General features: G+C 40.7%; 1 protein-coding gene across 1 annotated transcript in view; it reads right to left on the reverse strand.

Moving 5' to 3' along the window:
• Positions 1-12,138, reverse strand: part of SLC35D2 (solute carrier family 35 member D2) — a 188,266-nt gene that overhangs the window by 175,341 nt on the left and 787 nt on the right. The window contains exons 2-4 of the mRNA XM_075340476.1: positions 10,422-10,455; positions 8,714-8,800; positions 7,222-7,289 (exon numbers count right to left, since the gene is read on the reverse strand). Coding sequence (XP_075196591.1) covers positions 7,222-7,289; positions 8,714-8,800; positions 10,422-10,455 — 189 coding nt within the window. The remainder of the gene's footprint in view (positions 1-7,221; positions 7,290-8,713; positions 8,801-10,421; positions 10,456-12,138) is intronic.

Below are 12,138 nucleotides of genomic sequence, written 5' to 3' on the forward strand. Positions count from 1 at the left end.
GCAAATTTTCTGCTGTTAATATAACTGGGCTTTAGTATGTGGACTAACTGCAACATTTGTCAGTGCGATGTGCCTTCATAATCGCTGTCATAATCGCATGTGGTTTTATATGCACACTTGATATTTAAAATATCTAATAAATTTGTTTTGCACATCGCTTTTTCAAATCATTTTGCTGATTATCTCATACTAATATAACATTACCTAATGGTGTGTCATATTTTTTCCCCACGCGGAAACTGCACTATGTCTGCAAATAACTGGGGACTTAATGAATTTTGACTGGTATATTGCAGTTGTATTTCACTAATTAATTACTGCTTTTTTCTATATTTAAACATCTACAAGTAATTTAAGAGCAACATTTACTGGGTTGATATACCTCTATACCTACAATTAAAATAAAATATAATGATTATGTGGGGTTCTTTATTGTATTAATATTCAGCATATTAACTTATTACGGTGAACTAACTTTATGTTCATTTGCATTTCATGTGAAAATTATCTGCTGTAAAAATCTGAACTCCATGCAAATGATGAATAACATAGATTAAATCATATTTATTATCTGCATACATTCTTTGACCCTCATAGGAATGTCTCTGTTTGATGTACTTTTTGATTGTTTTTTGATTCTTATATGAAATATTATAATTAAAATATTTATGCATGAATCTCTTGTATCCATTGTTTTATTATAATAATGGTATTGTTGAGCAAATAATTGATAAAGTGTCATGCCCTTATGCTGTTTGGGACTATTGTAGTACCAGCCTCTATTGTGTATGCAGCCTCTATTCTGTATGCTGCCTCTATTGTGTATACAGCCCACAGTCTCTTTTTGCATATACAGCCTCTATTGTGTATATAGGCCACAGCCTCTATTGTGCATACAACCTCTTTTGTATATACAGCCCACAGTCCCTTTTTGAATATCCAGCCTCTATTGTGTATATAGCCCACAGCCTCTATTGTGTATACAGCCTCTAATGTATATGCAGCCTTTATTGTGCATACAACCCACAGCCCCTTTTTGTATATGCAGCCTCTATTGTGTATATAGCCCACAGCCTCTATTGTGTATACAGTCTCTAATGTATATGCAGCCTTTATTGTGTATACAACCCACAGTCTCTTTTTGTATATGCAGCCTCTATTGTGTATATAGCCCACAGCCTCTTTTGTGTATACAGCCTCTATTGTGTATGCAGCCTCTATTGTGTATACAGCCTCTTTTGTATATGCAGCCCACAGTCCCTTTTTGTATATGCAGCCTCTATTGTGTATACAGCATCTAATGTATATGCAGCATTTATTATGTATACAACCCACAGTCCCTTTTTGGGATTGGGATTCTTAGCAAACAATTGATCAATAATTTGAGCCACCCCTGCCACGTCACGGCAAATCTCAATAGGGGGGTCCTACTCTATATAATATAATTTACCTTTGTGCCATACAGCCTCCTAAATATTTTAATAAACAGAACCATATAAAAGCAACACATATACCTGTGATATCTCAGATCCGCTCCCATGTTGCAATGACAGACAACTGCGAAAAAAGGCAGTCCAGGTGCCAGCATATGCAGCAAGGCCACACACACCAGCACAATGTCAGAACTAGCCATCACAGTGTCTGACCAGCAGCCATGGATAAAGGCGGAGCAGGCCCAAGTAAATGGTTCTTAATTAATGATGCCCGTGGAACAGGGTAATGTGAACAGGCTCCAACATTAGTTTTGACAGTAATAGAAGGAATTTGCAAACCACAATGGGCTAACATTATTCGCAGTTGCCTCCCCTTGTAAACATGGAAGCGGTTTCTGAAATGTTACAGGTAAATGTGTTGCTTTAATATGGTTCTACTTTTAATGACTTTTTGAGGCTGCATGGCACAATGTAAATATTAAATAAATTGACGGTAAACAGGGTCTCTTGACGGTACACAGGATCTCTTGACGGTACACAGGGTCTCTGGATGGTATACAGGGTCTCTGGACGGTATACAGGGTCTCTAAATGGTACCAAGGGTCTCAGAATTGTACCAAGGGTCTCTGAACGGTACCAAGGGTCTCTGAACGGTACACAGGGTCTCTTGACGGTACACAGGGTCTCTTGACAGTACACAGGGTCTCTTGACGGTACACAGGGTCTCTCGACGGTACACAGGGTCTCTCGACGGTCTACAGGGTCTCTTGACGGTACACAGGGTCTCTGAATGGTACCAAGGGTCTCTGAACGGTACCAAGGGTCTCTAAATGGTACCAAGGGTCTCTGAACTGTACACAGGGTCTCTGAACTGTACACAGGGTCTCTGAACTGTACACAGGGTCTCTGAATGGTATACAGGGTCTCTGAACGGTATCCAGAGCAGTGGTGTGGTTCCGCTTCACATGCTGTTTACATCCAGCAGTGTCAGCTCATAACAGCTGATCAGTGGAGGGTGCCGGGTGTCAGACCCCACTGATTTGATATTGATGACCTAAACAATAAACTTAATGAATTTAAAAGGGGGTACTCCAACATTTACAATAGTTGGACTATTCTTTGTTCTACTAATTGGGAGAGGAGTGTCTTGGAGATAGCACCTTCACTAATAATATGTTTATGTCCTAAGTAGCATGCATTGGGAAATACACATTTAAACCCTTTACCCCGGACGATTTTTAGTTTTTCTTTTTTCCTCGCCTTCTACCGTTTATATTTTTTCATCAATATAGCCATATGGGGTTTGTTTCTTGAAGGGAAGAGTTGCATTTTTGAATGACACCATTGATGCTGCCACATGTTGTTCTGGAAAACCATAAGAAAATCCAAGAACGGTGAAATTGCAAAAAATAGTGCAATTCCACCATGGTATTTTATTTACCATGTTCCCTATATGGATAAAAATGGACCTGGCTATGATTCTCCAGGTCAGTACAATTAGATAGATAGACAGACAGACAGACAGACAGAGAGAGAGATAGATAGATAGATAGATAGATAGATAGATAGATAGAAAACATGTATAATTTCTTTTTTAATTAAGTGGGGGAATAAAATCATAAATTTGTAAAGAAAGAAAAAAAAAATAATTTCGCTTTTGTCACCATCTTAAGAGACATGTAATGTTTTCATTTTTCGGGATGTGAGGCTCAGTGATTTTTTGCTCTCTGAGCTGACATTTTACTGATACCATTTTTGGGTAGATGCAATATTTTGATTGCCTTTAACCCCTTAATGACCAAGGGCAGTAAAATTACATCCTAAGCGGTCAGTGTAATCCCTCCGGCTGCTTCCGGCAGCCGGCGGGGATCCACGCAAATGTCAACTGATTTGAACAGCTGACATGTGTGCCTCGCAGGTACGAGTGGATCCACGTTCCACCCGTGCCTGTTAACCCTTTAAATGGCGCTGTCAAAATGTGACAGAGCCATTTAAATCCCCACTGCGGTAAATCTTTTCTCACCCGGCTCCATTGGCATCACAGTGACGTGATCACTGTGAGCCGATGATTGTCATGGTAGCACAGGGTCATGTGATGCCCTCAGCCAAGTGCCATTTCACTCGGCCAAGTGCTGCCAATGACAGGAGGTGAGTATTTCTGGTGATCAGAGCTGTGTAAAACAAAGTGAAAACAAAGTTTTGAAAAATTAAAAAAGAAAAATCTAAAAGTTCAAATTGCTCCCCTTTAGTCCCATTGAAAATTAAAGGGTTAAAAAAAAATATACACATATTGCGTATCTCCGCAATCAGAAATGCCCGATCTATCAAAATATAAAATCAATTAATCTAATTGGGAAACGGCGTAAAAAATATAAACGCCAAAATTACCTTTTTTAGTGCAACAAATTTTGCAAAATGCAACTAACAGGCAATCAAAATGTAGCATCTGCGCAAAAATGGTACCATTAAAAATGTCAGCTTGAGACGCAAAAAATAAGCCGTCACTGAGCCCCATATCTTGCAAAATAGGAACTCTACGGGTCGTGGAAAATGGCGCAAAAAGTGTGCCACTTTTGTTGAACAAATTTCTGATTTTTTTTTAACCCGAGAATAAAATAACTCAAAAACAATTGTGCAATCACACTTTTTTGCAATTTTTCAGCACTTGGAATTTTTTTGTTGTTTTCCAGTACACTATATGGTAAAACTTATGGTTTCAGTTAAAAGTACACCTTGTCTTGCAAAAAAAAAGCCCTCATATGGCAAAATTGACGGAAAAAATAAAAAAGGTACAGCTCTCGGAAGAAGGGGAGCAAAAACAAAAGAGACACGGAAAAGTGGCCGGGGGTGAAGGGGTTAATTGCATTTTATCGCAATGTTGCGGTGACCAAAAAAAAATGTAATTCTGGAGTTTTGATTTTTTGTTTCTCATTACGCTATTTACCAATCAGATTAATTTATTTTAGATTTTGATAGATCGCAATTTCTGAATGCAGTAATACCAAATATGTGTAATTTTTTCTTTTTTTAATTCTTTTATTTTTAGTGGGGCAAAGGGAGGGTATTTAATAGTCCCCACTTGAAGCTGCAATCGTCCTATCTCCTGTGCTATACAGAGCAGTGCATCAGCATCATCACTGCTCTGTATAGCATAAATCACAATTTCCTATGAATGCTGTCTTGCAACCGACGTTCACAGGAGAATCATGATGACAGGCACGGGGGTCATTAGCTGACCCCTGGCTGTCATGACAACGCATCGGCACCACGTTATCAGGAGACAGGAGAACCAATGGACAGGAACAGTGACGCGCATTCTGTCATCGCACGTTAAGTGCCGTTGTCAGAGATTGACAAAGGCATTTAACTGGTTAAAAGCCGCAGGTGGCTCTCTGATCCATCCGTGGCTGTTAGAGTAACTTGATTTGTCATTAAATTAAATCAGCTGCCAAATGCCGGGAAAGATGCAAGCTCAGTGTGTGAGCCCGCATCAATGGCAGGGACATAGCTGATGATGTACATGAAAATCATCAGTCGTGAAGAGGTTAAAAAACCATACATTTGGTAAAAAAAAACCCATAAAAGCACTACTTTGGGGGGTTTTATTATTTCACTGCTGGAGTGGTATCAATAATGCATCTCTCCTGCCTGTAGCAAAATACCAGCCTGTTTCTGCTTCTGTTCTCTGCGTCGCTCCAGTTATCTTCACCTAGTTTTGACTAAGTGGATCTCTCCAGTGTTTGCTGGATGAGCCGCAGGTCACTTCTCAATGTATGTATATGAAAACCAGAATGAGGCTCTAATAGACTTCCATTGAGAGCCTGTGACTGTTATCTTTAAAGGGAACCTGTCAGGTGCAATATGCGCACCGTACCACGAGCAGTTCTGGGTGTATATTGCTAATCCCTGCCCAACCGTCTCTGTACACTCTAGCATAGATAAAAAGATCTTTAGAAAAAGTATTTCTAAAGATCTTTTACCAGATGCTAAATAGTGAGGGGGCTAGTCCCCTGGGCACTAGTTCCCCGACCAGTCGCCCCCATTAGCATGTTAGTACGTCCCTGTGGGTGTGCTATCATGCTAATGAATATGCAGCGTTACAGGATGATCTTACTCACCTCTCCACTGCCATTGCGTCCGACGGGGGATTTCGGCTCTTGCTCATGACCCAGGAGTTTGGGTCATGTGCACTATGAAGCCGGGTGTACGCGTCCTGGCTTCAAACTGAAGTAGTGCTGTGCGTATTCATCAGCATGATATCACGCCCACAGGGGCGTACTCACATGCTAATGGGGGAGACTGGCCGGGGAACTAACGTCCAAGGGACTAGTGCCCTCGCTCATTAGCATATGGTAAAAGATCTTTAGAAATATTTTTTCTAAAGATCTCTTTATCTATGCTCGTGTATACAGGGTCGGTTAGGCAGGGATTAGCAATATGCACCCAGAACTGCTCGTGGTTCTGAGTGCGTATTGCATCTGACAGGTTCCTTTTAACTGGCGGCCAGTCAGGAGCTGTGGTCACATGCAAATTGGCGGAAAGCGATGAGAGTGGCACTGTGTAGAACAGAAGTGTCACAGTCGTCTCTCTGATATAAAAGTTTAGTGACTTTTTCGGAGCCTGAGCCTCACTTTACCTGGTGAGACTCAGCTATTTAAATGTGGTTTTCTTTCCTTTGGGTAAGAAAGGGTTAATGTCAGTTTGCTTTCCAGCAGCCTCAGACTCCTGATCAGGTGTTTCCAGTTTGGAGCACTCCCAGTCACCTTATGTACTCTCTGCTACCAGCAGAGGGTGCCGGTTATTCTTGATTCATTTGAATTCTGGTCTTAGAGGAGGAAGGAGCTGCTGAAACCCTTTGCTGAGTTGCTGTTGTGGCTGCAGCAGTCGGTTGTAGTGTTTTACCCCTGTCTGTCTTCCTTTCTTGCTTCAGAGCAGTGTTAAGTTTAGCATCCTTTACCTGCCCACTCACTAGACAGGGACTATTGTAGGGTCATCTCAGGGCTTCAGGTTCCTGTGAGGAACCTGTATAGGGACTGGCTAGGAGTGCAGGGTACAGTGGCAGGTAAGTGGAGGTGTCCATCTTCGCTCTCACTAGCGCTAGGGACCACCATTGTTAAAGTGTCGCCAGTGTCCCCCTTGTTTATAGTTTGTGTATCCCTTGTTGTAATGTGTTTTGACTCATGCTGGACTCTCCCCCTAGTCTGTGTCATGACAGGAAGATGGCGACTGGTAAGTATTTTTCTAGGGGCTGGAAACAAGCATTAATGATACAACTTTTACACTTGTGCATGTTAGAGGCAGATGATGGCTGAATTCAGCCATCATCTGCCAGTAAAGTTGTGGGCTCGGCTTGCAAGTCTGCATAAAAGTCAAGGATGCAGGCTTGTCATATGTCAATAAAGGGGTAAAATAGTCAGAATTAAAATTTTTATTTTACATGTATGTTTACTTATAGAATAATTTTTATATTATCATTTTTTTTTTAGCCAGCTATATATTATACATTTGGAATCCATTTTCCAGCTGCTTATTTCTCATCAAACAGGAGTTATAATAGAAATACAATGGAACGATGAACAATGGTTTTGTAATGTCAACAAGAATACATTGTATGTTAGCAATTTACGTCTATTGGGAGAGACAGATGCCTGAGATTTACCAAGTCAGGGTAACATGACTGAATGAAGTTGACAGTTCTATGGGATTTATTTTGTGACTATGTATTTCCTATTTGACAACACCCATATGATTTGCATAGATTAAAGCTCAACTGAAATATTTTCCTTACCTTAGTTTCTGGGTGCTTGCTAATCCCGTTAAATGATTACCAATGTATAATAAAGGCAAAGGAAATAACTGCAAACAGAAAGAAGTGACACTGGATATAAAAATCTGTTTCTATTAGGGTATATTACCTACAGATTTGTTAGTGTTAAAGGGAACCTGTAAGCAGGTTTTTGCAAATTCATCTGAGAGCAGCATGATATAGGCAATGAGGTCCTGAATCCAACGATATATCACTTAGATTACTGGGTGCAGCCATTTTGACATAATTCAAGATTTATTTTTTTTCATGTAGCAGTGCTGGGAGAACTGTCCGTGCCAACACCAGGCTTTTAGTGTACATTCCCATAGACAGAAGCTGCTAATCAAAGAAGGGGCAGAGTTGGACTACAGCTCATGCACTCCTCAACCACAGTAATGATAAAGCTAAGAGGCTTAAACTAACATTGCAGGTAAACAAAAGCAGATTTTGTGATAAGAGACACAGGGCTGAAGTTTCTGTTTTAACTCATACAGTTTGCTGTCTTCAGATTACGTAGCAGAAAAATTCTGACAGAGTCCCTTTAATAAATCTTTGGTTTCTGAGAACATTTGTGATCATCTATGTTTCATTACAGTAGCAGATATTCTTTTTAGATTTCTACTAATGTCCGCAGGGCTGGAATAGCTTAGTGCATGATCGGCAAATCTGCAAAAAGCTTCGGCAATATTATCATACATTACTTCAGATTTGCACAGGTATTTCACTCTTTTCATTAAAACAGCTGAAATCTCTGACAATAGGCATGTTGCAGAATTGAAAGATTGATAACATGCCCTCAAACACACAGTTGGAAATTTCATTGTTGCCGAAATATCTATGACTATCTCAAAGAAAATGTGGTTGGTATGCATACACTCTTATCTTTTTTTTTCCCAGGCACTTGTTTGCTTATCTTAACATTAACAATAGTGATCTGAAGAGTCAGGAGACCGCTATACACATTAGATTGTTGTCTGATTTCCACCAATATGAATGAGCCAAATAATCAATTGTTGGTAACTAGTGATGAGCGAGCACTACTATGCTCAGTTGCTCAGTAGTCGTAACAAGCAATTGGATGCTCGGACGGGTTTGACACGTGTACGGAGTATAATGGAAGTCAATGGAGAACTCAAGCATTTTTTTCGGAAGAACTTTGAAAAAAATGCTCAAGTTCCCCATTAGTTGCCATTATGCTTGGTACTCGGGTGAGCCTGTCCAAGTGTCCAACTGCTCATTACTAGTACCGAGCACTCAAGCATGGTAGAGCTCGCTCATCACTAGTTACCAACAATTCATTATTTGGCTCATTCATATTGGCGGAAATCAGACAACAATCTAATGTGTATGGTGGCCTCCTGACTCTTCCCAGATAGATGAGCCCTTGGGAAGAAGTATCTTCTGCTGAATTTCAGAAGATCCAGTACAGAGATGAATGCCACCCTGTGTAGATAAATGAAAAGTAAGTACTCACCTTTCTTGGGACATCTCTGTCAAAATCTGGAAATGTGATTATTCCTCTCACCTTTCCTATGTACAATATAAGAAGTGTGAATCCCATCTACAATAATAGAGACAGATTTAGTAATGAGAACACAGATATCAAATCTGCTACTTCTGATAGATTGTTGTAATTTGTCCCCACGGAAAAAAAAGATAAGAATCTTAACTGATTTTGTAAATCTCTTATTATCAAAACAAGTCTGATTCTATTTTATAAAAACAGGACCTGATACCACTAGGATGGAGTATCAAGCGCCTTCCTAACATATGGACCCAACACATTTTAATGAGACTGAAAGCACCACAATATTTAAGGTTGAGGCATTGCATTTCCAGTGGTGTGGCAACCATCAGCACCTTCAGTATAGGGGAATCTTTACACAGTGTTTTTTTTAGTCTTCTCCAAAATCCTCCTCAAAGCCGCTTTAACAATTCTTGGAAAACGTATTCTTTTTCCTCTTTCCTGCTCATATGTAGAGTTTAATCTTTTTTTTTTTCCTTAAAGAGGTTTGGAAAAACTCCTGGTGAAACAAAGGCATTTCACTTCCTTGAACTGATACTTTCCTCTGTGTGAACAAATCCTAAAAGATAATGTCATCTAGTAAAGCTCGCTCACACCACAATGTATATTGGACGAGTGCTATCTGATTTTTTTTTTTTATCAGATGGCACTAGGACCAATGATATGCAATGAGGCAATGCTGATCAGCTTTTTTTTTTTCATTTTTTTTACTCATACTAAATCGTCATGAAACAACATGCTGTGATTTGACATGAAAATCGGATGCCACTCACCCATTCATATTTATGGGTAATCATCGGACTGCACTCGGATGACATCTGAAAGCAGTCCGATACAATGGAAAAATTTAATTCTCCATCTTCTGCTCACAGTCTGCTCCGAATCTCTCATACCAGAAAATCGGATCACACTGTGTTGAAACTGATCAAACTCATCAGAGTTTGATCACAGTGTGATTGGCATAATCAACCTAATTCTCTTGGATGAGAGAACATATGCCCATGTGACCCTGCCCATGGCTCATCTATTAGGCAACGCGACCACACTGACGATCTGAAAATCTGATATTGCAATGAAGCGCCATGAGTTTCATGCCACCATGTAACGCTAGCCTTAGGGCTAGGACACACGGCAAGTAAAACAGGCAGAGTGGAATGTGATAAAAAAAAATCCCATTCCCCTTGGACCCATGTTACTCTATGGGGCCGTTCCCAGCTGTGATTTTTTTTCTTTTTTTTTTTTTCTCTCAGCCCTAATCGGACCAAGAAAACAGTCGCAGCATTCTGCGGATGAAATCAGATCCGAATTCACTCGCACCCATACAAGTCTATGGGTGCGTGTGAAACATCACACTGCATCTGGTTGACACCGGAGTGCAGTGCGATAATCACATCAGCTGATACTGGAGGAGATGGGAAGATTAGTCCCTCTCTCTCCTCCGAAGCTGTGATCCAGTCTCAGGATTACACGTTGCAGATTTAAAGATCGTACAGAGCCTTACGCATGGAATATTTCAGCCACACGTCTGACATTTGTTGAAATCTCATCTACTTAGTTGTTACTTTATTATGATGCAGATTGTGTAGTTGTAGGATACTGACTACCATTAGTGTTTAGTCTTTGTACTGTGAGATTATTTTTTCATTTGTATACCGACCTGGCCAACTGCAAGAAATGTGGAAGATGGAAACCTTCATAGAAAAAAACAAAAACAAAGATTGTAAAAATATTTATGAATTAAAGAAAACTCAATGAATTACCAGTCTCATCTTAAAATGATTTAGTTTGTCACTAACATCAATACTCTTATTCCAATGTCTCATATTAAGGGTGCACGCACACTGGCGTATAGCCAGCGTATAACTTGGACGAGAGCTATCTGATGTTTAATAGGATAGCGCTCACTCCAGTGTTATACTATGGAGCCATGCCAATTCGTCATGAGAAAACAATCAGTGCATGCTGCGATTGGTGGCGTGTCTCGGCTTACTTGCATCCATATAACTCTATGGGTGCATGGGAAACCTCGGACTGCCCTCTGCGAATATCAGACGGCACTTGGATGACATTCAAAGCAGGAAATAGAGAAGTTGGAGAAATTAATCTCTCCATCTTCTCCCCACCTGTGCTCCAACTCTCGCTAGCGAGGGAATCGAATCGGAGTATGATACTCTGCCCATGCTTGCAACAGAGTTTGAGCCAAGTGTCATTAGCATATCGCATTCGATTCCCTTGCATCGGATGCTGTACGCCAGTGTGAGCGCACAGTAATGGATGCCACATGTTGTAGGAGCAGGTGAAGGTAAGAAACATAGTTTGTGTTGTAAAAGAACAGCAGAACGGTGGACAATATAATAGGAAATGGCCCAGCACTTACAGGATGTAGTCCAAGACGGGGACATTATAATAGAAATGAGCTAGGTTGGAGGGAATTTCTTACAGGATGTGGCCCAGGATGGGGACATTAGTATAGGAAGGGGCCCAGAATGGGTGAGATTTCCTATAGGATACAGACCAAGATGGGGGACTTTATTACACAATGGGCCCAGGACAGAGGACATTATTATAGAAAGGGGACTATGATGGAGGGCATTATTACAGGATGCAGAAATTATAATAGGAAGGAGCCCAAGATAGGAGACATTCCTTACAGGATGCGGACATTATAATAGGAAGGAGACCAAGATAGGAGATATTCCTTACAGGATGCGGGCCAGGATGGGGACATTATAAAGAGGATAGGGCCCAACATGGGGGATATTCCTTACAGGATGCAGGCCAGGATACGGACATTAAAATAGGAAGTGGCCCAGGATGGGGAATGTTTCGTACAGGATGCAGACCAGAATGGGGACATTATAATAACAAGAAGCCGAGGAAGGGGGGCATTTCTTACAGCATGCAGTTGAGGATGGAAACATGGGGATAGACAGATGCCCAGGATCAGGGATATTTCTTATAGGATGTGGGTCAGGATAGTGACATTATTATAGTAAGGGTCCCATGATGGTGAGACATGATTACAGGAAGGGCACAGGACAAAGGACATTGTTACAAGGGGATCAAACATAGGATCTTTAACATAGGAGAAACATAGGGGGTCGTTATACGATCTAAAAAGCTGCAAGTGCCAATACATCTAACCACATGAAGATTAGGAGCCAATGACAAAATTTTGCACTAGAGCCCATTGAACTCTTGTTACGCCACTAGCCATAAGCTTACAAGGGATATAAACAAAAACAGGTTTACTCACTAGGCCTTGCTCCAATACCTCCTCTCTGCTGCTGCACTCACTGCTGGTTTACAGGCTGCAGTGCTGAGGTCACAATTACACCATACGTGAACATTGCAGTTAATAACTGCGTACAGCG

The sequence above is a fragment of the Anomaloglossus baeobatrachus genome, chromosome 1 (assembly GCF_048569485.1).
Source record: "Anomaloglossus baeobatrachus isolate aAnoBae1 chromosome 1, aAnoBae1.hap1, whole genome shotgun sequence".
NCBI classification, from domain to species: Eukaryota; Metazoa; Chordata; class Amphibia; order Anura; family Aromobatidae; genus Anomaloglossus; species Anomaloglossus baeobatrachus.